This window comes from Odontesthes bonariensis, chromosome 6, assembly GCF_027942865.1.
Source record: "Odontesthes bonariensis isolate fOdoBon6 chromosome 6, fOdoBon6.hap1, whole genome shotgun sequence".
NCBI classification, from domain to species: Eukaryota; Metazoa; Chordata; class Actinopteri; order Atheriniformes; family Atherinopsidae; genus Odontesthes; species Odontesthes bonariensis.
Genome location: NC_134511.1, coordinates 30,221,661 through 30,247,375, shown reverse-complemented (window position 1 = coordinate 30,247,375; position 25,715 = coordinate 30,221,661). Strand labels below are relative to the sequence as shown.

General features: G+C 41.5%; 1 protein-coding gene across 3 annotated transcripts; it reads left to right on the top strand.

Annotated features, from left to right (window-relative positions):
- Positions 1–927: 927 nt before the first annotated feature.
- On the top strand, positions 928–25,715 carry bicdl1 (BICD family like cargo adaptor 1). 3 transcript variants are annotated; one of them, XR_012769934.1, is made up of 12 exons: positions 928–1,719; positions 2,729–2,944; positions 15,295–15,411; positions 17,344–17,355; positions 18,513–18,659; positions 18,857–19,036; positions 19,132–19,350; positions 20,880–21,023; positions 21,430–21,560; positions 22,596–22,716; positions 23,108–23,221; positions 24,205–24,287. XR_012769934.1 is itself a non-coding variant. In XM_075468223.1 (11 exons), the coding sequence occupies exons 1-11, from the start codon at positions 1,327–1,329 to the stop codon at positions 24,373–24,375; spliced, it is 1,851 nt and encodes a 616-aa protein (XP_075324338.1). In that variant the 5' UTR covers positions 928–1,326; the 3' UTR covers positions 24,376–25,715. The 3 variants fall into 3 exon arrangements, 2 of the variants coding, with proteins under 2 accessions (XP_075324338.1, XP_075324339.1); XM_075468223.1 differs by lacking the exon at positions 23,108–23,221 and having other exon boundaries at positions 24,205–25,715; XM_075468224.1 differs by lacking the exons at positions 17,344–17,355; positions 23,108–23,221 and having other exon boundaries at positions 24,205–25,715.

Here is a 25,715-nt window from a genome sequence, read left to right as displayed (position 1 = left end):
TGTCGGCAGGTTTTCAAAATTCCGAGTCTAAAGTCGGAAAATTCAAACTGATACAACTTTCAGGTCCCTCCCCCAACCTCTAACAAGCTCCGAATCGTCCCCCCCAAACCCCTCCCCCTCTGTGGACGAGGTTGTGCACGTGAGTTCACACCAGTGTGAGCGCACACAAGCTGGGGCAGACTCACGCTCAGCAGCGTGTGCACAAGCTGTGATTGACAGGTAGGATTCCTCCACCCTAACTTGATTGGTTAAAAACAGCCGGGCACGCTCGGTTTTTGCAAGCATGATTACAGGCTTCAGAGGGAGCTACAGATTTCGTTATTTTTCCTAAACAGCCTATTTAATATTCTACTTCCAGAATCCCATGACAGTTCAAGCTAATATGACTAAAAAAAAGTTGCCGACCGCAGCTTTAAGGTCATATGGTGTCAGTATTGCCAAGTATCAAAACATCGCGAGAATTAAACATGTGTTTTGTCAGTTTATTGTCGTCATCAAAACATCGCGATTATTAGTGTTGTTTTTGGTCGCAAGTTTGTTAAATTTGTGAAATATTAACACCTGCTTTCACAGAAAACAAATGACCTATTTTATCATTTTTGTTGGTGATGTTTTATAATGTTTTATTTAACGTGTTCTGTTCATTCGAAATGAATTGCTGGATTTATGGTGGTACAGTTTCTTGGTGCGTTACTTGAGGCAACAGTCTGCCCTTATTTTATCTCCTCACGTGCTCTTCTTACTGGATGCCACAGATGTGTGTGAGACTCACCAAAATATGGCGCTATCATTTTCAACCAATCGACTGGCGTTTTGTAACGGGTTTCAGATGCCGTCACTGCCGTGGCGGGAACGCGCATTCAAGAAGGGAAAAAGGTTGAAAAGGCATCGGGATCGCGCTCATCGTGTTTTGCTGGTTAGTGCAGCTGGTGTAACGAGCTTATCATTATGGGGGATCCAGGACCCCGAGACGGGATGAACCCTCACCGACCGACAGCTACGAAGAGCTCATGCAGGCGGTTTATACCGGGATAGAGACTAATTTCGCGTGTCCAGCAATAAGCAGCCAGTGAGAGATTTGCAGAAGAAGGTGGTGTTTGCTGGGATTCAATCAGAGCCAGAGTCACTGACTGCAGGTTAACGAGGCAAGAGGGACTTGTGGGAACAGGGAAGTGTACAGATTACTGTTTTAACTGAATCTGGCTTTGATTTTAGAGAAAAATGGATAGATGGTCCGTGCCGCCCAACCCAGCCGGAGCAGGGTGGGCTCATCCGGTGTGAAGTCAATCGGCTCTCATCTGTTGGCTTCTCCTCCGCCGGGCGGCGATGTCCGCTTTCTGCTTAGATCTGCAGACGTCCGCCGTGGTTTCAGCACCACTAGAGCTGGACAGCGACTGCATGGAACCGCGTACCAGCCCTGTCGCCCAGGAGCCCGGCGGCTTTCAGGGTCATCCGCTGCGACAAGCCGGATCCGGAGGCCTCGGCATGGCCTTGGAGGAAGAACTGGCCATGATCACCGGGGAGCAGGGAGACGAGGAGGAGGTGGCAGACCTAGAGGCACCTGCAGTGGGGCACAACACGGACCTGCTGCTGCTCTTCCGACAAAAAGAAAAAGACTTGGTTCTAGCTGCTAAACTCGGCAAAGCTTTGCTTGAGAGAAACCAAGACTTGACCAAGCAATATGAGAAGATGCACAAAGATCTCAACGGGAAATTAGAGGTAAGTGAGGAAAAAGAAAGTCTCTTTCTGGCTTGAGCTGAAAATATCAAAATCTCATCGTGAAGTTTGGGCCTTTGGGATTTAAATTAACACAAGGGTCTGTAACAAATTGTGCCTGATGCTGTATCTGCTGGAAGAAAAAGTTACACAGTATAAACTGAAGGTGTTGGCCAACAGGTTTATTTTATATACAATAAATAGCCATGCTAAAAGGAAGCACAGTTTGTGAGTTATTTCAGAAGAGATGTTGACAATGAAGGCTGAGCTTCACATAAGCCAAGACTTGGCCTAATAAAAGCCTCATAGACTTATCTCGTGGCTGTCCAGGGCCTAATGTATCTGCGGGGCATCTGTTCAGCCCTTTGATCCATATTCATCGTTCTGCTGGAGCTCAGAGAAATAAGCTGTATACTGTAAGTTTTCTGGATGTCCCGTTCTAACGGCGCCTGACATCGTTTGTGGTCTTGTTTTGATTCTCTTTGATCCTTCTTTATGTGCTGGCCTTTATCCAAAGAGGAAAATACTGGCTACACGGATGCCAGCTGGTTTAGCCCTAGACTTAATCATAATAACAACCCCCATCCAAGCTCTTGGGCCGCTAGTGGTCCACTGCTTCTGTTCCCTGTTTATTGCAGTTTAGAGAGTGAGAGAGAATCTCTTAATCATCTCTGTCACTTCAGAAATTAGGGAACTAATAGATCACAAAGCACCATACAGTGTTTTCATTTTGCTTAATCAGTTACTATTTACTTTCTGCACTTTGTGGCTGGTTTTGTAATAAATTCAGAGTTTATGAACACTTTTTTTCAGCTTAATGTGAATGGTTTTCATGTTTATGGTCCACTACACCAAATATTATTCGAACAATATTGCAATAACAGTTTTCTAAGGATATAGAGGCAGCTTTCCCTTAAATACCAGTGTCGATGATATGCCTTTATACATTTAATGGATAACTGTTCTGAGATTTGTTCAGATTTTAATTTTATCTCTCCTCATCCACACCCAGCACCTGGAGCAAGAAAAGCATGAGCTGCGACGGCGTTTGGAAAGTCGAGAAGGGGAGTGGGAGGGCCGTTTGGCCGAGCTGGAGACCGACGTCCAGCAGCTACAGGGTGAGCTGGAGCAGCACCAGGTCCAGCTGAGAGAGGCCGACAGGGACAAGTCCAAGGCCATCAGCGAGCTCTCAGAACAGAACCATAGACTACTAGAGCAACTCAGCAGGGTGAGGGGCAGAGTCTGTTCGTATCTGTGTGTTTGTGTTTATACGTGGGCTTAAGATGTGCTGCCTTAGGCCACCTGGGCTATCCTGCAAGGAAGATTTAATTAGTCTGGGCTTTGAGTCATAGTGTCACATGGTCCTTAATGCTACTTTAAATGCCCCTCCACCCAACCGAGGCACCTATCTCCCGGAAATATCGCTGTATGTGTGTGTGTACACAATTTGGGTTTCTTCCTAGCTGGACCAATTCAAGTTTGTCTGGCTGGCATGACACAAGGTGCTCAGCCAAGTGAGGATTCATCCTCCCTCGGGGTGGATCTCCTCCCGCTCATCATGTCCGTCTCCCCTCACCTGAATTATGCAAAATCATCAATATAAAAGCGGAGCTGCTGGGTCCTCTGTTGAATAATTCACAATGATTGGACCGCACACTTATGCAACAGCGCTCTGCATATTGACGCGTAATTTAAGTGCAGTTATTACGGACAGAAAAATTGACCCACGTGAGATTCTGAGATAGATGGATGGACAGATTGATTGATACAAACAGCACTTGGGGTTGAGGTTAGAAGTTTAAGCTACAGTATATTTTCTCATTGGAGATACATGACATGAATCCAGGCGAAATGAAACTGACTGTAGGAGGAGACTGATGGAACTGAGACTGCTAACGTTTGTCACTACAGCTGATTAATCCCTTCTAAGGAGCTCAGCCCAACTTCTCTGTGCGCCAAACAAGGATTCTTATTTCAGACAGAATGGTCACCTACTAATATAACAGCTCTGCAACGGCATGTGCCTTTAGCTTATATTAATAATATTGCTTTATTTAACTACCCAGGCTCCGCCCTCGCAGTGACGCAACACCTTCGGCTCTGCTACACTTACTCAGGCAAACTGCTCATTCAGGTGGATTTGAGTTCCCGAAAAAATGGGAACTCCACCCACTTTGTCGGGAAGCAATCAACTTTGAGCAGCGCCAACGGCCCAGGGTAGAGGCGTGTTCAAGGTAGTGACGTGGTTGAACTGCCACTCAACCCATGGATTGTACACGGAAGCGCTTCATTCAATATCAACATGGAGCAGCGTCAAGCTTTTGACACTGCTGTAGATGCTGTAATGAAAGTGTTCGACGGGAGATTCTCGTTAAAAATCGAGCAAAGAACAGCCCTTGAATCATTTCTTGACAGGAAAGACGTTTTCGCCTTGCTCCCTACTGGCTTTGGTAAGAGTTTAATCTACCAGTTAGCCCCGCTGGTAGCTAAATCATACGTCAGAGGAAAGAGTGGTGTGATTGGCTTAAGCTTAGGCACAGCCTTTTCTGGCCACAACCAGTAGCAACTCGAGGGAGGCGGGTTGACCAGGCCATTTCGAATCGTATTCGTTATGGTCTTGGTCAGACCAGAATCTCGAAGAGATTTGAAAGTCTATGTTAATCAGGCTATTATTTAACCCCTTAATGCCCTTCATTTGATTGACAGGGCTGCTTCGTCAAAGATTTGTTGAAGTCAACCTGTGTGACCCATCTCTACCACTCGGTTTAGGTTGCTACTTTTTCAGATTTATTAAAATTTTACATTAGGTGACATCTCAACAATTTGTTCATAAACATTTACTAATAAACATTTCTTATTTATGTTGCCTCAAGGAAATATAAACCCCCCCCCCGGGAGAGGATATGATCTGCTGCTCAGAGAGTAAAAAGGCTCGATGAGGTAGATTTTTAACCCCCGGTTTGCTGAGCAGCTTCCTCTTCTCATCTTGATCAGATTAAATCAGCCATTCTGTCCACAACACCACCATCACACTGCAATCACAGACAGTGCAGGACAGTGCAGATGCAGACTGCCATAAAAGCAGACACTTAGCATAATTAGACTTCACTTAATTCAATTGAAAGCTATTTGTAAGAATCTATAAAGACATTCACTGAGAGTGTTCTGTGTTTTATTTCAGGGGGAATAGCATATTTTGTGGTCTTTGTAGCTCAGTTAAATTTGTGATACCTAATTGAACGCATCGAACCACATCTCATGATTCAGTGTGTTGGGCAGAGGAGGGGAAACCTGCTGGGTAATACAGTAAATGAGGTCAGCCACAGTGCTCATGTTTTCTTTCATGTTGTTCTTTTTTTCTTTGTGTCTTTCTTCCCTTCCTCTCCCTCTCTGCCTGAGCTGATTACTAAGCAATAGGCTATGACTAAGTAATATTAACTGTTGACTGAATGGAGGGAATGGGACTACCTCAAGGAAACCCTGCAGCAGTGAAGCCACCAGAGGCCTCCTGCTATTTTCATCAGCCCCTCCCGTTTCTCATAACTGTTTAAGTAGAACAATCTTATTATGATCAAAGTAATCCGTTACGGTCTCCTGCTATCCCTGTTCATAAATATGGAATTATTGCACCTGGTCCTATGTGGTCTGTAAGTGATGACAAGCTTGGTATTGTTGCTCTTTGGCATGCATCCTAAAAGTCAGGACAGGAATATGCTCCTGAGTAACCAGATCTACAACCTTTTAAGAGTACTTTTAGAGCACATCCTTCCCCAAATCGGGTCCATTCATTCAGTTTTTAAAAAAGTGTCATGTATATGAGGAAAAACTAAATAGGTTCTTGCTTTACCCATTCACTACCCCTCAGAAGGGACAGAGCTAAAGGGTGGCAACCATCCAGTTAACCCATAGGAGTCTGCACGGTGTCACGTTTTATTTTATTGATCAGCAGTTGAATGACAAAAATATTTTTTACATCAATTTACATAGTTTTTTTGTGTAAAGGACATCTGTCATGTATGCGGTGGGTTTGAGATTGACCGAGCTTATTATCGGTCCACAAAGGCAGCATACACCGCCTTCTCGGACATGTATATTACAGACTCCTAAGGGTTAAGCCGGGCCACCCAGCACAAAATGTTCAATGAGGCTCTACAGGTGCTTTGTGAGCAGTGCTGTGTGTGACAACGCTCACGTCATGTGTGTTCCCCAGAGAAGATCTGATATGCTACCTGGCAGCTACTGCTCGGAGAGGAGGTGAAGTCAATTAGAGGGCTACACATGCGTTTCCAAAACTGGAGTCATCTCTAGAAACTCCTGTTTTATTAGCCAATCAGATTTTATATACACTTAGCAAAAACTTTCTTTTAAAGTGTTAAAGCAAAAGAAAAGGAGGTATAATAGGCTAACCTACCTTACCACAGATGCAGCCCACCTCTTAGCCTGAAGCATAATAAAACAAAGTAACTAAAAAATAAAAAAGTACAAATGACTGAGACCCTATCGTTTTCAAATCTCATAAATCTTGCAGCCTGGCAATATTTGAAATGAGGAAACACCATAAGTAAATTAAAGTATTTTAAAATAGTTAATTTCTAAAATCCTGTTCATGCTATTGGACCTTAAACAAATACAAAACAATAAGAATGAATGAAATTGAATTTCTGATATTATGTTTTCAAGCTACAATACATCATATAAATAAGCAGAACATTCAGAAAGTAAAAACTGCTCCTGATCGCAATTTGAAAACGACAAAAAAATTAATGAATAGATAAATAACTAAATAGTAAATGAATTGATAAATAAAAAAATAAATAGATAAATATCTGCCCTAGAGCTTTGTGCCACACTGATAAAACAATAATAATAATAATAATAATAATAATAATAATAATATAAATAATAATAATAATAATCGGTTTCTGAGCCACCTTAAAAAGAGTCATGATCTCGTTTTTCTCTTAATGTTATAACAGACAAATTAATACATACTCAGACCACCTTGGCTCAAGCATTTCCAAAAGACACAAAACAAATGCTGAATATGTGCTGTAAGTATTGCAGTAATACAATAAATGACGGAATTCACAAAACAAAGCAGTGGGAATTATTCAGGTCAGGACTGAAAAATCCAAACATTTATTGACCAAATTGGACTGAATGAATCTTATTTATCTGCAAGAGGAAAACCAGATTGTTTCAAAATCGGTTGTTGAGGAGAAATAAATTAAAATGAAATAAGAAAAGATAAAATAGAAGAAATTTGAAAAGAGAAAAACTGTTTGGAAGTTTAAAGTGTTGCAGAGAGACTGAGTGGTTGTATTTTCTCACGCTTATCTTGTTTGTTTCTTTCAGTGTTATATTTCCTGTGAAAGAAACACCAGAGAAGTTTGGGAACCTTAAAACTTGCTTGTGCCTCGCTTTAAAGTACGTTGACTTTTGGTTTGCACGTTCCCAGGCCTCAAACCAGTTTGCTTTGTGTTCACTTGACATTTTTGTGGGCTTTTTGTGGCGTCTTTGTGGCCTCTTCAACATGACCACAAATTAATATGTTTGGCTGTACATGTGCAGGGCTCACATGGAGATTTGTTTGTCAAATTCTACATTTTATTGACTTGTATGTTAATTTTGCTGTTTATTTGTTTAATGAAAATGTATTTAGTTTAACATTCTCTGAAATCTGATTATTCAGTTATTGAATTAATTGAGTTATGAATCAGTTACAAATTTAGATGTTGATTCATCTTTGTGAACTGATTTCCATGTAGCTCAAAAGAGGAGGATTTTGAGTTTAAAAGCTCAGTTTAGTTCTCAACAGGCTCTTCGATTGGCTGCACAGAGGTGACCTTGATAAGGCATGACACTTCACAGGATGTGATGTAAGGCATGGGGTAAGACACAGCACCTGTGGGATTATCTATAATCCATACTAAGAGTCCTGCTGTGTGCATAAATTCAGGGAGTAAAACTACTTCAATTCACATTCTAATTAACTGATTACAGAGGGTTATTGAGATATTTGTGCAAAGAAAATGAAAAAATAAGAAAACAAATGTGTGTAACTTTGTTGTCACATCTCATCTGACTCATTTTATCCTGGGATCACACAAATATCCCCCATGGTTATTATTCTCTCAGTGTGCTGACATATCCGAGTGAATATTCCAACAGCGATTGATAAATACATGCATTTTATCCAACACACTAAATACACTTTGTAATTTATCCAGGAGGTGGTGTATGCGCCGTTCTCCTCGGGCCTAATCTGATCAGAGTGGACCAGCAGGAAGGGGACCTTTCTGTAATGACATTACCTCACAGGCCCTGAGAGGGCCAGACACGCATTGACTCCAGCAGCAAGTGTCTACATGCTTTATGGCCGCGGCCAATTTTACTGAATTGACAGAATTAGGCGCTGTCAGCAGCCTCCAGTGACTCATCACTTTTGTTTATGTGAGGCTGTAGAGGAAGAGTAATTCGAATTTTTGCTACTGTGAACACTTTTAAATGGCGACACGAAGAATGAAGCATCTTTTCTCGCGTGAAAGTGTCACGCCACCTGCTGTTGAACTCATTCCCCACCTGGCATCTGTCCATCCATTTTCACACAACGTGTGCATCCCATAAACGCGAAGCGCTGCTCGTGTAACCAGGTTTCATCATGGTGTGGCCCAACCTTTGAAAGTCTAGACTAGGCAGCGCTCTGTGCTCTGTGAAAGTGACTCAGGAAAATACCAGAACCACTGAGACCACAAATTGCTGCCCCACCAATCCAACTTCTTCCTGGTTGCTATGACAACTGGAGTGACATGCAAATGAAACTCCATGTGTTGTTACCATGGGAATGCGCTGCACAGATTGGACACAGTTCGATGCAGGGTTGCTCTACCTAAGACCCTTGAAGCATCCGAGTCGCATCCAGCAGCCTCGGAGCGAATCAAACATCAGAGTGTATGTCGGACTAAAAGAAAAAAACGTTACACGTCTCTTTACCAAGCTCCGGATTCTGTCATAGCAGTCTACATTTGTGTTCTGTCGTGCTTGTAATCTGGGATCTGAGGAATTTATGTGCAGATTAAAGTGACTGCCCACCAGTCTGTGGCCATTTCTGTGGCTTTCCAGCATGACTTCAAATCTGTCATATTATTAGGACAGTGGGTCAGAGTGGCGTTCCCACTGTGACCTGACCTGCTGCTGCACTGCTAACTGCACATCTGTTTTCAGCAGAAAAATAACAGCAAATCCACATCTGGCTCTCTAACTGAATGCAGATTAGGAGATGAACTCAGAGGGATACAAAACTGTAACTCTGTCATTTTAACTCTTTGTCCAGAGTTGCATTTTTAACATAGTTCTCCCATTCTCTCCTGGAGGATCGTGCTGACACCACTTTCTTTCATAGCCTTCTGATTTTATCACAGCTATTTGAAATGGCATACCGTGTTTTCAGTAACTTTCTGTATTTTGAAGCATACTTTTCTGCTCGCAGCACCCTGCCACCTCCTTAGCATCATGCATCCACAGTTATTTTGTTTTTTGTTTTAGGTAAAATAGTCCCTCAATTGTAGATGTCAAAAGAAACCTCTGTTTTCCAGACATATTTCTCATATTTGAATGAGTTCAAATTTTTAACTGGTTTACATGTCCATAATACGTCTTTTTATGTGTTAAAAGACATATAATGAGCCAAATCAGCTAATAAGTGTCCAAAAGGTGAGATCAGACAGCCTGTATTTTCTATGTAAAATTTTGACAGAACAAATTATGCACGTGCTATGAGGAACTGATGAATTGAGGAGCTAGAGCAAGCTAGATGGTGGATGGGTCGTAACCTCTCTACAACCTGTGGGAAGGTGAAGTTGGACCATCTAACCCAACCTATCCAACTCATTTGTCATGTTACACTGGGTTCCACAACCTTTAACCTCAAACTCTAACCTGACAAACTGGATGAGGGAGAACTTGGAGGTGGGGTAGGATACCCTCACCAACCTACTGCTCAACAGAGCAGACATCCATTCAGAAATACGAAAAGAGGGAAACACTACAACAGGATTAAACACGGCCCAAAAAGGAATGATCTGTGTTATTGATGCGGAAACTATGGCTATTGGGGCAATCAATGTATTCATGACTCCCCATTCACTGAATGAGTAATAAAAGTAGGCTAAAGAGTCATCCCCAAACCATCTTAAAGGAGAATTCCGGCATTTTTACAAACATATCCCATCTGTTGGAGATTACCGAATTGGCCATGGTGTCAGTAGCAATACAATTCAACCCAGGGGCTAACCATACCATTAGCTAGCACAGACATGATACATTTTGAGATTTCAAAAACAGCGCACTTACCTTTCTCAGCTTCCGTGTTCCACAGGCGTGCGCACAAATTAATCGATCGCCGAAGTCATACACTATAGTATTCCAAAATTGTCTTTTTGTCCACCAAAAACGACCCTCGGGAACCGAACTACACATTGCCATGTTTGTTATTGTTTCCTATCGAACAGCTGACTCGTTTCAACACCCATTTTCGCCGTGATGTCATGACGTGTCACATGACTGCTGGAAGAAGCGCACCTTCGCCCATTATTCAGCTGCGGGAGATAAGAACCCTCGGGATTTTATTGGAAGCAATTTCGAGATGGATAGTTCGTCAGATTCTGATGTTGGAATGGAAGAGCTTGACGAGTTTGATGGTCGGGGTTATCTTTTTGAACCAGAATACACTGATGAAGAGTTGTTGGCACAAGATGCAGCGAGGATGGCTCAAACCGATGATCCAGAAACGGGAGCTGCTGCTAGGTCACGCATTGGGGAGACATGGTGGTGCAGATGTGGACATTGTATTGCACTGACCACAGAGGAAGACAGTACTTTGGAATACTATAGTGTATGAATTCGGCGATCGATTAATTTGTGCGCACGCCTGTGGAACACGGAAGCTGAGAAAGGTAAGTGCGCTGTTTTTGAAATCTCAAAATGTATAATGTCTGTGCTAGCTAATGGTATGGTTAGCCCCTGGGTTGAATTGTATTGCTACTGACACCACGGCCAATTCGGTAAAAAGTATTTTGATACACGTTAAGAGCCTCAGGAAAGGTTAAAAGCTTGCCCGATAGAGCCCGCTTTCATGGAAATCAGCGCAATCGACAACTTTGCGCAGCAGGCATGAAAATGTCTCGCGGTTTTCCCTTTGGCAAACTTTCCTTGGTCTCCAACAGATGGGATATGTTTGTAAAAATGCCGGAATTCTCCTTTAAGGCCATTAGAGGTTTTTTTCATGGCAGAAGTTTGGAATTGTACAATTTTAGGAACACACATTGGTTTTTAGGGCATTAATAACTGCTGGAGTAGGACTTTAACTATGATATGTAAAGCAGCGAGGCCTTTCTGTTGTATTTAACCAGCTTTAAGGACCTTTTTTGTAACTTTCTATCATCACTCGGGTTCATTAATCGGTTGTCCAATCGGTTGTTGATGTAAACAAGTGTCATGCTACTGAGTCATTACTCTGATGGTGTAAACTCAAGTGGTTTAAAGCAAACAATTAATAGATGTTATTTGTGATCTAATGCGTATGTGGGGAAGAGATTTAATTTTCCACAGTGGTGGAAATTATATAACCATATTATCATAATTGCACTTTGACAAAATTAACTTGTCCATTTTATTATTGTCATAAGTAGGTGGAGAGGTCATGTACTTGCATGGGTTTGTGTGATCTTGGTGCTCACTTTTTCTCCTAAAAACATGCATGTTATGTTACTGGTGATTTTGATTGACTGCAGGTATGTGTGTGAGTGATAGACTAGTCCAGGGGTGTACCCTGCTTCTTGCCCAGTGACAGCTGGGATAGGCCCCAGCCCCACAAAACACTGAACAACATAAAACTGGTTAAGAGAATGAATTAATGTAATTACCATAGACTCTAGAATCAATCCATTAAGAGTGAATATGTGTCCTTTGCACAGGAAGGAGCAAAGATATAGTGCAGATACTTTCTCCACCTGTAACAGAAACGTTAGAGCTACAACAGAGCAGTGACTTTGCTCCTATGGTGCAGCATTGTTAGTTACTGCTCTGATTGGAGCCTCAGGAGGATGAAGCTGAGACAGCCATCGTGGTTGCTTGTACTTTCTGGGACTCCCTGGTGAAAAACAGAGACTAGAAGCAGTTTTACCAATGGACTGAAGTGTTTAGAAGTGGGCTATTGCATCCACGTGGCCAGCTGCTGAGCCTTCTTAGATCTTTCAGTTTCTAAGAGAGCTGCGGGGAGGGGGGTGTAGTGCCATCTAGAGGATGTAATTCATACCGATGCGGCAGTCACCATGGCTCTCACTCTGCTCCGTTTGAGTAAAGGACAAGTCAAGAGAAAATTCAAATTTCAAGGAAATATTTTTGGGCATGTTTGCCATGGCTGTCCCCTTTCTGAGTGCAGCGTTATGGTAATGATGCTCAGAGAGGCTCTGTGTGGCCTGATGCCACCTGTCCAATGAGCATTAGCGATGCACAGAGTGAGGTGCTGCTCTGGATCCCACAAATACAGAACAGATTAGTGATGGGAAGTTCGGCTCTTTTGACTCGGCTCCCAAAGAAGAGCCGGCCCAAACGGCTCCTTATTTAGGATCTTTTGTAGCCTATATTTTACCTTAACTTTGCAAAAAAAATATCACGGTTTATGTGTTGAAAACCCTTTTGCTTTCAGTGTTTTTATGAGAGACCTTATAATTGCCTAATTATTTGCATTTATTCTGTGACAAAACCACTTTTACATTTGTTTATTTCAATTAAACTTTTTTATTGGACAAATTAACCAAAAAAATTCAAACAAATCCAGAGAACAGAACCAAACCAGAACCAAACTCCTTAAAGCTGCAGTCTGCAACTCTTTTTCAAGCATAATGCCTGGAACTGTCCGGGGATTCTGAAAGTAGTACATTAAATACCCCAATACAAAAAAAAAGAGTTCTCTAGGTCCCCTATATGTCCCGCTAGGTCCCTCCAAAGCCAGCAGGTTTGTTTACAAAATTGCAGACCGGACCGGTAAAAGGTAACCAATCAGGTTTACGAGCTGGGCTCTGTTGCCTGTCAATCACCGATTGTGCACGCGCGATACAAGGTAGGCTCGTCCCCACGCTTATTTATCTGGACTATTGAACTTCATTACGGGCTAGTCTACTTACTGTGTCTTCCATGATCGCAAATGACAGGTGAGTTGATGAATGAGGAGTCGTGTAGGCGCATCTGGCGTGCACGTCTACGTGCACGAGTTCTCATGTGTTTTGAAGGGGCGGGACAGGAAGTTGAATAACTTTTTATTTTTCGGTTAAAAAAATAAGCATTTCTTGCATTTTGCGACTACGGAGGTCACCGTTTTCAACTTCAAGCGTTCTGATAGATCATGTAAACTCTTAAAATGCCAAAAAGTAGGACTTTACGTATGACAACAACAAATCTTGCAGACTGCAGCTTTAATTCTCACGTGAATACCGCATGCTGGTCCCATGCTGGCCAATCATAACAAAGCTATGTCGTAGCCAGAGCTGGGACTGAGCACTGAAAGTGAAACCTAAGCAGCGAATGGGAAAAAAAACTTGGAGTCGGCTCTCACTTGATGCGAGCCGGCTCTTCTGATTCTCTACAAAGAGCCGGCTCTCAGAGCCGATGCTTGTGTGGGCATGACTCATCACTAGAACAGATAATTTCTGTTGGAAAATGTTTTTTAACACGAGCCGTGTCGTTTGGGTTAAATTAATCTTTTAGAGAATCAGCTATCAAATGCACCACTTAGAGCATAGCCATAATATACGTAGAACGTAACAGCCATATTAGATGGGTCTCCTCACTCTAGGCGAGCACCAGAATCAATTGGAGTCGACTGAGAAGGGGCAACTATGCCCGTATTTTGTGCAGTTTACGGTTGCAATAACCGGCGCATTATTGATACCAGATCGCCTGGGATTACCTTTCACAAGTAAGATTAAACTAACATTTTGGTTATTTTACCATCTATTTTGTCATCGTAATTAACGTTACTTTAAGTGTAACGCTATCACAGCGGGGAATGGTACTCTCTCATCCAATCTTTCCTCGTCTGCTGACTGTTGGTACACCCAGGCGCGCAACAATATGCCGGCATGATGTAAACCTTACTGATCGAATTGATATTTTCCTTTGAATGTTCCTCGCTCCTCCGTTGTTGGCAGTGGTAGACTACTTGTTTTCACGTCCAAAATGGCTGACGCTTTTGTTGTGACGTCACGTGGGATGGGTCAATATCGTCAAAGCTCTGTAGCGAGCACTTCAAGCCTGGTGATTTTGACAGGCCGGCTGAGATTGTCAGGCTTGGAGATGATGCTTGTGTCATTTGTGGTGTCTGTATTTCACAAAGTAAGGCTGTACCACATCGCAAAATTAACTACCCTGGAGTTACAGAGAGCCAGGCCACCATCTCGCAATGCACATTCAGCAGGGGGTGCAGCTGCACCCCTAGTTCCCACGGCTATGGCCAGCATACGCAAAAAGCTGTGCAAAACAGTTATTTTTCAAGGGTTTCAGCTCCCCAGCCCCAGTTGCAAGCCTAACATGAAGGGTAGTGTTAGGCTGGAATGACCTGGAATTATAACGCTTACTCTATGCCTTAAAAAAAAAAAGTACTGAGCTGGTACAGTATAGCCTATATGTGCAATGTTATATTACATATAGCCTACTGCGTCAATGTTTACTTTCACCATATTATTTATAATTCCACCATTTTTAGAACTGTATATATCTTTTTTATAATATATTTATAACTGTTTTTACTACTCGACACTTTATTTAATTACTTTATTCATTGTTGTTGTCTGTTTCTCTTGAGTGCCAAAAAAAATGTTGTTGTAGGAATACAAATAAAAAAAATCCTTGAATCCTATATGGGAGCTTGTATGTATATGTCTTACAGAAGGGTCGTGTGTGTGTGTGTGAGAGAGAGAAGTAAATTCAAATGAACAATCAAACTTGTTTCTTTATTAAAATATAAAATTTATATTTAGATTAATTTACACTTTTATCAATATGCCATAGCCTACCATATGTCTTTGTTAAAGAGCATAATACTAAGTCTTTCAGCATGAAAGCACATATTTTTAATGTGTGACAGCGTCCTGTATCATAACAAACCAAACCGTGTGAAAATCCGGTAAAAATTCGGGGAGTTATGATTATTGTAGTTGGGGATATACACCGTCCTCAGTCGAAATAAATGCAATGTGGGGGCATTGGAGACCCATTCAAGATGGCGCCCGCACTGATACGTCAGCTCCAATAGGCAGTGTCAGTCTACAAGACTTCTACGTATATTATGTCTATGACTTGGAGAAACAGAGGAGATGAGGCCAAAATCTGTGTATTGTGTGTTACATTAGCTCCAAGAGTCACAGCTTGGAGGGATACAGTGCATTTTTTATGAATGAACCCTAACAATGCAACACTTTATCAATATGTTTCAATGCCAGCAGGCATTACAATGAAATCTAACTGTGGGGGATTTCTTTAAAGCAAACTGAATATCTGTTCTGTTCTGTCCTTGTACAGGCTGCAGAGGTGGAGAGGCAGCTGTCCACTCAGGTCCATTCATTACGGGACGACTTCAGGGAGAAGAGTATGTCTACAAGCCAGCACATGACACGACTAGAGACTCTACAGGCTGAGGTCAGCCGCCATCTGTACCATTTTCCCTGCATTCACCTCTTTATGCTAATTACAGTCGAATAAGTTGTAAAAATTTGAGTGAGCACAGCTTGAGCAGTTACCCACTAAACGTAGAACCCAACAGAAAAGTTCAGTTGGGTACATCTGATGTGCAAAAATTACTGTCTGTTTGAAGCAGTTTGTGCTTCACCAAGTAGATCGAGGTGGCAGCGGACCTCAAGGGAAGCTAAAGCGAGAAGTTCCAACTTTTAAAAGAAGACATAACATTCTTAATCATAAATGTTGGATTCATAAGCAATAAAACACGCACCTGTTTAATTTTGCATACTCTGGACTTTGGTTACCTCAGTATTATTTAATTTTGAATAACCTGAAGCTCATGTGAGACAAATTTAAACAGTTTAATTCAGAGAGAATCAATGAGGATGGAACAAAATTTTATTAATGTACAAAGAATTACAGCCACAGTTTTTCAGTGAAACTAAAATAAAATGCAAGCATTTTCTTTTCTTCATCAAAGATAGAAAACATATCAAATGTTGAGAGCTATTAGTTTATTATTTCATGAAAAATATAAGCTCGTTATGAATTTGTTTTAAAAAAGTTGGGACAGGAACAACAAAAAACTGGAAAAGTAGATAACAAATCATATTTCTCAATGTAAAGTTGCAAAGACTTTGAATATTCCACCCTCAGTACGCCTCAGACAGCACTGCATTGAAAAAACATGATTCTGTCCTGAAAATCACTGCATGGGCTCAGGAACACTTCCAGAATTCATCGTCAGTGAGCACAGTTCACCTTGCCATAAACACAGGCAGATTGCTGCATACTGCATCCATTACAACAACATGACTTTGTAGCAGAAGAGTCTGGGTGGTGGACTGACCCGCCTGCAGTCCAGAGCTTCCAGCAATTCAGTTTTAGTTTAGTATTAGTTTATAATCGTTTGGTGATTTGAGGAAAGGGATCGGACATCCCCCCTTGTTTACGATGTGTGGTAGGTAATGATGTAGAGGACCCACATGCAGACACAAATCGCACCAAAGGTAGAAAAAAACTCTTTTTTTTTCAAACAAAACAGAAAACGCGTCCGAGCCAGAACACCATGAAAAACTAAACTGTGCAAAACAAAACCTAAGAACAGACAAAAAAAACATGGAGCAGAAAAGGCAACGGCAAGGATCTGACAAAGACTGAGGAAAACCAGGGAGCTTAAATACAGAGGATAATAAGCACAGATGAAGAGAGATGGAGCTAATGACCACAACTGGAGGGAACTGAGGAAACTATAGAATAAAGATCAAGATCAGATACAGAACAGAAAGCAGGAAAACTAAAGTAGAATACTGAACCAGAAGAATAAATGATCAACTATTAAAAAAACACTAGAAACTCAAAAGGCAAAAACAATGGAAACACAAAACAAACCACAGATGATAAAAATACAAAACTACTAGAAAAACTGAATGCAAAACCACAGATTATGAAACACCCTGGAGTCTACAGGCTGGTGCTGGGGCAGACAACACATATTCCCTATAGAACTTCCACAAAAACTTAATTTCAGTCCCATGAGGACTCTCCTCTGCTTGGGCTTTGTTTTTGCGTATCACCAACAGTAATACCACTGGTTCATCATGTATGTGCGTCCTCCACACGCTCTCACTCTGGTCACCTACTGATGACGTGTTTACAGAGCAGTGTTACATTATTTTGTTGTTTTGTTGGTTGCTCTTCAATAAGATCGCTAACTCTCACTTTAAGGCCTCTGATAATACGTTTTGCTTTCAGTGCTCAGTTTTCACTTTGGACAAATATTTATTCTGTCAGGTATTTCTCTGAAAGTTTTATCTTCTTTTATCTGACTCTTAATGTCCTTCTTCACCCATTCCTCCCTCCCTCACCCTCCTTTCCTCTCGGTTGGAGCAGCAAGGGCTAGAAGTGAGTGGTTCTGCAACGCCGCATGTCGGCCAGATTGCATGCCGCATGTGACGTGTGTAAAACAGCAGAAACAAGGATTGCTCTGTTCCAGTATTTCCTCTTAAATTTGTAGTTTCTTCTCTGATTTTCTCTGAGGAAAATATTCTTATTTTATTCAGGTAGATTGTATACAGTACTGCAGTACTGGCTCAAAGTTTGACCTCTATTGTCTTAGAATTTGAAAAACATCCATCTGAAATTCCCATTTTGACATTTCACATCCTTGCTGCAATCCCTGTTTCCTAAGGTCGAGCATGAAAGACATACTGTATTAACAAAGCATGAGATGTGTTGTGATGTCAGTTTGGTCAGGTATGACTACCTGGATGCGTGTTGAACTTGAGCACTGTGAGATAGCGGCTCAGATGTTCCCGTTGCTTCTCTTCAAAGCAGGGAGAAAACACCCAGACTGCAGAGCCTGCGCTATAATTGGGATAAAAGGCTACTGCTCTATATTTAGCTGGAATACTGCAATGTCTGGGTGCTCCCACTTTTCCAGCGCTTTGCCTTGATATGACATGTGCTGATGACTAATGGCTTTTTGGTCTATTTGTGTGAAAACAGAGACTACAGCAGCCCCAAAATACCCAAAAGCTGGCAGTGTCCATGTTCACATGGAAGTGAAAAACAACTGATCTACTTGTAAAAGCTCCGATGCTGAAGTAGGTTACCAGATGTGGGTCAGGGATAAAAATGAACAAGAAGTGATGTTTGTTTAATGGGAAAGCTGCTCAGGCAGCACAAGGGAAAACAGTTTGTTTCGTTGTTGCAGCGCTAGCCTTCAGAAGAAGGCCGTGGCGCTGGCAGGGTAATGAGCAGGCTGATATGAAGCTTTGTATAGATGCTTAAGAATCACATTCCTGAGGACGAGGGTGGCAACTAACACCCACACTTGTGCTAGGCAACAAACATTCTTTAGACCAGTGGGAGTGCTTTTTAAACTTGTGTAAGAGCCCTGCTTGCTTCAGAGTCAGGAAAACAACCAAATTTAGCCTCTAATCAGGTCCATGGCTGCCGGTATGATTACTACAGAGCAGGAAATCTGAACAATCAAGTTTCTCCACTTAATGCCCATCTCCCGCAGTGCAGCATCTAACCAGTGCTTTTTGACATGTTAGATTAAAATGCTGTCGGAGAGGAAGATGGAGCTGGAGCGCCGGGTGCACGCCGTGCTCGAGGAAAACGAGCTGCTGCAGAATACAGTGGACGACCTCCGAGAGAGGACGCTGGTGCTAGAGAAACAGTGCCATGTGAAGGATATTCAGGTATGACATATGAAAGGACTCTTAGAGCTCTCAGGGTGAACATTACCCCTGTAGGTTATAGATATTGTGAGAACAAGCTCTTATAAGGAATTGTTTTTGTGTACAGTCACAACAATTTGTCCTTAAACAAAGTGAACAGGTTATTTGACTCTAAACTAATGAGCTTTAACCAGTTTTAACTCCACGGTTGTGTCCAGTTGCGACAGAGCCATTTGGAGCTCCAGGAAGTCCAGGTGTCCCACAGACAGCTGACAGCTCGGCTGGCAGAGCTGACGGAGGAGCACAGTCTCCAAACCCTCACCCCCCACCCATCCAGCCTGCTGTGTGAGATAGAGCAGTGCATGGAGCAGGAGGAGCAGGAGCAGGAGAGGGAACAGGTAGTTCTGACACTCAGTGTTATTAAACCTGCTGGGAGCACCAGATGCATGGATCACTAATAACACAAACCTTCTCCCATTACCCGAATGTTTAGCTACGACTCCAACTATGGGAGGCCTACTGTGAAGTCCGCTCGCTCTGCTCTCATCTCCGGGGAAACGACATCACAGACTCAGCGCTGTCCACTGACTCTTCCATGGACGAGTCCTCAGAGACGTCCTCAGTCAAGGATGTGCCTACTGGGAGCCTCCACACCAGCCTGCTAGAGCTACGGAGGCTAACACAGAATCTGCTGGATGGCAATGAATCTACGGTAACAGACAGCTGGACTAAAATTTTGTACTAATTTAAGAAATATGAGGGGTCCAGCAACTTCTATTTAATTTAGGTAACACCTATGGGTGTGAAATTAGATACAGTTCATGAAAGTCTTGAGTCTACCAATAACTGAAATAAGTGCCCGTCTGTGTCTGCTGTGCTGCTATGTGGATATTCATATTGAAAATTGAAAGTAACACACACAAATCAGCTATTTTTCTCTGCAAACATTGCATTGTGCCAATCTGAAACACTAAAGAAAATAAAGAAAATCAATAATCAAAGCACACGTTTGTGAACCTTAAAACCATGTGATTTTTATCAAATCAAATCAAATTTATTTATATAGCACATTTCATGTACAAACAATTCAAAGTGCTTTGCATAAAATAAAATAAATAAAAGAATTGCAGCAGGGAGTGTAAGAAGCAGTAAAAATACATAAAATAATATAAAGAGAAACAAAATAAAATAATTTAAATGAATTTAAAAACAAGCAACAGTCTAGATAAGTTAAAAGATATTTCATGCATAGACACATGAGAACAGAAATGTCTTTAACCTGGATTTAAAAATGTCTACATTTGGTGAAAGTTTAATCTCCACTGGCAGTTTGTTCCACTTGTTTGCAGCATAACAGCTAAATGCTGCTTCTCCATGTTTAGTCTGGACTCTGGACTGGACCAGCTGACCTGAGTCCTTGGATCTAAGAGCTCTGCTGGGTTTATATTCTCTGAACATATCACAGATGTATTTTGGGCCTAAACCATTCTGGGATTTGTAAACCATCAGCAGGCTTTTAAAATCTATTCTGTTACTGACTGGAAGCCAGTGTAAAGATTTTAACACTGGTGTGATGTGTTCAGATCTCTTAGTCCGGGTTAAAACTCTAGCAGCAGCGTTCTGGATGAGCTGCAGATGTTTAATGCTCTTTTTGGGAAGTCCAGTTAAAAGAGCGTTACAGTAATCGAGTCTACTGGAGATGAATGCATGGATGAGTTTCTCCTGGTCTTTTTGGGAGAGGAAACCTTTAATTCTGTTTTACTCTTTTTTAAGTATATTGACTTCTGTTTTGTACATTCCCGGGCCTGAAACTGCCCTGGAGCACCCCAGGGGGCTTAGATACAGTAGTTCACGACTTTGGTTTCCACCCCCTTACCACGCTGTTTTGGTTCATGGTGGTTCGGCATTTTTGTGGGCTTTTGATGGCGTCTTTGTGGCCTCTACAAAATGACAAAAAATTATATGTGTGGCTGTACATTTGCAGGCCTCACACTAAGATTTGTTCATATGACAGTGGTGTTACATCCCACAACTGTAGGGGGAGTCAAAGAGCAATAAAATCTCTAGTGTTTGTTCAAAGTTGTCTAAAGTTGATATTTTTTTAAAAGTTAAAACACATTACCACAAACTGCTTGCTTCTAAATCTGTCCGACTGCTTCAGAGAAATACTGTGACAAAATATGAGCTGTAACATGTCCTTTGAGTGCGTGTCCTTAAATAGGGTGTGCTTGGTCTTGAAAGGGCTCAAGACGCAGCGATGAGGAGGCTTTGGAGGAGCAGGTGAGGAAACTGGGAGAAGAACTGCGGGAGGTCAGAGAGCTGTATGAAGCTGAGCAGGACAAAACGCACAGCAATGGAGAGGAGCTGTTGCAGCTGCATAACCAGGTACTGACTTCTGCTGAACAACCGTACATTTGAGATGTACGTGAGGAAAGACAAGAACCCTCACTGATTCTAGATCACATCCAATCTTTTGCGTCTCATGTCTAAGAATAGCACGTAGACGACCCAGTGCAGCAGAGCCGGTGTCAGTTTGAAGCATGTTTTTTGTAATGTAGGACATAGCTTCAACCTTGCCTTAATTGTGCCAGGACAGCCCGCTCTCTTGTCTTTAAATGTCATCTTACATGACTTACACAAAAACAAGGCCCGCAAACACCTCATCTCCAATTTAACTGGGTCACACATGAGCACCACTTCGTATAATATTGACATCTGAGTCTGGAAGAAGTTTGGAATTAATAAAGCCTGCGTCTCACAGACCTGTTTCACCCTCCTGTGCAACCTGTAGATGGCGCTGCTCTCCGTAGAGATGTGCTCTCTCCGGGAGGACAACGAGCGGATGAGGACAATGGCTGAAGTCCGAGAACCCAGCGAGCAGCTCCAGAGTGCTATCAGAGACAGAGACGACGCCATAGCCAAGTAGGATTACTTAAAGGATTCCAATACGAACAGTACACTGATACAGTCAGTGTAAATAGGATAATAATAACCAACAGTGGTTAATTTTCACCTGTAATTAGGTATAATACAATTCAAAATCTTGCAATAGTCTAACATTAAAAGACACTTATAACGTATTGAAGTCAGACACAAGCTTTAAACAGTTCAATGAAACTTGTTCTTGGAGAAAATTAATGTTGTAATTGTAATATAATTATCCAAATTGTCCATAAATACCCAAGACAGTTTACAGACACCTATTACAGTTCATTAAAGTATTTTACTGTAGTTGTATTTTCCTGAAAACAAGCAGGATTTAGATAATTTGCCACCTACCTGAATATCTGATCACTCATTTTGAATATCCTCATGTTCATGAGATGTTTTTTGTGTTACAAGCCATATCATGTGCTAAATTGGTAAACCTAATTGATCGGCTCTGTCCCTCGTATTCAGAGATTTCTCTGAATCTTTTAATGGTATTATGTCCCTTGCATGATGACATCCCCAAATTCTAAGATTCTTTTTTTCTTTTTTCTTGGTGAGACACATCATTATTAAATTATTTATTGCTTTGTCCCCACAGTTTTTAAAAGAGAAGTGAACCACACCCTATCTTTATTTCTAAAATGCTTCTGAATGCTCTTTTATACTGAATTATGTTATTGACTTGTTACCAGTTAGCCTTAATAGTTGTGAGATGATCCACTAAACATATTGTATTTGTTCAGTCTTTATTAAAAATGTGCTGCTTGTACCAAATGGAAAATGTTTTTTTCAAGAATACCATAGAAATATATTAGTTTTAGCATTTAATACCCTGTTATATTTGCAGCATATTGTCTATTACAGTTTTATTTCCAATTAAGTATAGGGTTCCGGTGATTTTTGAATAATTAGATTCTGCATTTATATTTAATAGAGTGTCCCAACTTTTTAGAGAACATGTTTGTGCTGTGTTATTCGCCTTGTAAATGTGTTGACCAAGTGTTTCTGTGACTGTGTGTTCTGCAGGAAGAAAGCAGTGGAAATGGAGCTGGCCAAATGTAAAATAGACATAATGTCTCTGAACAGCCAGCTGCTGGACGCCATCCAGCAGAAGCTCAACCTGTCGCAGCAGCTGGAGGCTTGGCAGGTGAGTCAAAAGGCTAAAAGCAGCATAAAACTCTGTCTTTAGTATAGTGGAGCAGTCTTATATATGATTTTTTTTTTATGAACATATCAGCTATGTATATGATGTTTAAATTACTCTTGATCAGACAGCTTTGAATGTTATTTACTATAAGAATTGAATTGCACTAACTACCAGAGCAGTTTGTTCACTGTGTTTTCCTTTCCTGTAACTTGTAACTTGCATTCACACTAAACCACTCATTTATCTGCTAAGTGGGGCAGAAACTTGTCTGTACTGTGTGACAGTTTGCAAACATAAAACATATCTTTGAGGATACTGTGTGTGGGTTCCCTCCATTCCCTCCCTCATCTGTAACAAGCAGCTCTTTCCTTTCTCGTCTCCCTGCCCACAGTTTGCCTCCTCAGGGCTCTTTACTGTTTGGCTCTTGTGGTTTCTGATCTAGTGGCCTTTCTCAGCTTCAGTACCACCCTCTCTCCCCTGTGGTACCCCCCCTCCTGCCTTAGAGGTGAGCCCTGAGCTGCCCATCCCGTCATTTCACTCTGCTCTAACCTGACCATGCCATGCTGAGTCATTCCATGCCGCGGTTAACTGACTCAAGAGAAATGCTCATCCTAGCTCTCATCTTTCTGTCTGTAAACTATTAACCAGCACAGAAAGCCATCAAAACCCACCTCCTTTTCTCTCCACTGTCTCTTTCTCCTCTCCACATGCGCCTTTATTACTTTTATGAGGAGATTGGTCCACTGGTCAGGTTGTCTGTTGACAGATAAGAGTGTGAAAGTAAGATCTGAGTTTTTCTAATACTGAGGATTGATTTTTTTAATCAGACATCCCAGTAGTTTCTAACTACCTCCAGCAGCTTGTTGGAGCCCTCTGGTGGTTTTACCCATCAACAGCTATCAACAATAATGATGGCAACTTAGTTCTTCATTTAAGTTAAGTTATTTTTGTTTAATTTAGAATAACAGTTTCCCCTCCATAGGGTCAGAAATTCAACCTTGATAGTTAATGATGGGTTGAGTCATGGAGCAAAATGTAATTAGTTGAAACTGTGTAAAATAAAAATAATCACAGATAGAAAAAAGAGGACAATCCTTTCTGGTGGATTCTTCAGAGTATCCACACTTACTTTCTTACTGTATGCAGCAAATTACATCGTTTGATCTCAGGATGCTGCACCTTGAAAAGATGTTGACTTGTTCTTATAATTTAGAACAGCACATTATTTTTTTCATCATTTTTAAGGCCTGATTACTAAAGCATCAGACTTCCAGAAAACGACTGTCTTTTTTACTTACTAATTCCTGAGCAGTACTAAATAAAGTTAGATTCATCACTGCGGTGTCTCTGTAATTAGTATTTAACAGATAACTTGATCGGCGTGTCTGATCTCCCCATAACTTCTCACATCTCGGCTCATGACGCCTCGCCCCTCTTTGTGTCCTTTCTCTCTGGTTTTTCTCTCATTTACTTTGCTGTCTTCTTTAGGATGATATGCACAGAGTGATTGACCAGCAGTTGATGGACAAGCACCAGGACGAGTGGTGCTCCGCCCACACTTCCCTGTCAGCAGGTTCGTCAAAGAGTCAGTCCTCAAGACGAGCTCACCGCATCTCCGACCGGGATAAGAGACTTTTTTCTTTTTTCAAAAAGAACTGAGCCCGTTGGATGGGCCCTGAGCACAGCAGGGCACAAGGAGGGAGTGGCATCTGGGTACGGGGGTAATAGCACAGCCAAAGATAGGCAGTGGCCAATGCTGAAGTTTGGAGGGTGGGGGTCATTTTGCACTTTATCTGTCACGTTACTCCTTACTGATTAACTGGTGGCTGATGACAATGAATGAAGTAAATGAGCAGGACTTCCCCAGAGGCTTTGGCTTCAGCACCTCTAATAGAGCGCTTTTGGTCTTATAGAACATGACAGGGTCACAAAGTTTACCTCCACAGAGGAAGGTTTCCTTGCAGTGCCTAAACCCGTCTCTACAAACCCACTGCCAACTCTGTAGAGATGGAATACAATGTACAGTTACTGTATGCATCACAGTTATCAGGCCAAGGAGTCTGGGGAAACACATAAGGGACAATGCAGGATCATGGGAAAAAAATTGAATAGAAGAAGAGAGCTGATGAGACATGACATTAGAAGGATGGTAACTATCCTCAGAGTACACAGTAACAATGCTGTGCTCATGTGATCTCTCAGGTTTATTCATTTGTTCAGGAGAACATGAAGCACCAGCTTAATGTTTTAGGGCCATGGTGTACCATATATCTGACAGAGGTGAATGGTGAAATGAAAGTTAATTTAACATCTAATCAAAGTGGAGCTAAAGGGAAAAAACACTTACTGATTCAGCATGTACTACTGCATGGAAACATGCAAGAGACATTTAAGAGATGCACTTATCAATATCTTTATAAATACAATTAAACAAATAACTTCTACTAAGCCCTGAATAGCGTTTCAGCTAGTTGTTTTGGTAGCAATTTTACAATATTGGCCTTAAAATTTGGATCTAGGCCAGACATACGACTCTAAATTAATGTATTAACATTTGACTGCAAACACCCCTTGATGCATTTTCAGCTTGTTAAATTAGAACCTTGTGGGGAAATATTAACAGCACAGCTTTTAGAATATTCATGTTTAACCTGAAACCTAAAATCAAGATCAAAATAGCTGAATTATACACTTCCCATAATGCTTCTATAGTCTTTGAATTACATTTCTCCAGGTATATAAAATATCATGTCTTTTATCTTCCAAACTCCTGCAACATAGTTTCTTCTTGCCCAAGTTTAGATAACCTTGATGACATCATCTTGGTCATTATACTCATGTAAATGAGGTTTAAGCTTGAGTAAAACAATGGAATCCCTAAATTATAAGAATATATTAAAACCAGCACTTTTTAAGTGGAACCAATGTTGTGGTGAACTCTACGAGGCCTTCATGTTCATCTCTGACTGCTGAATAAACCTTTGGGTGGCTGAACTTAT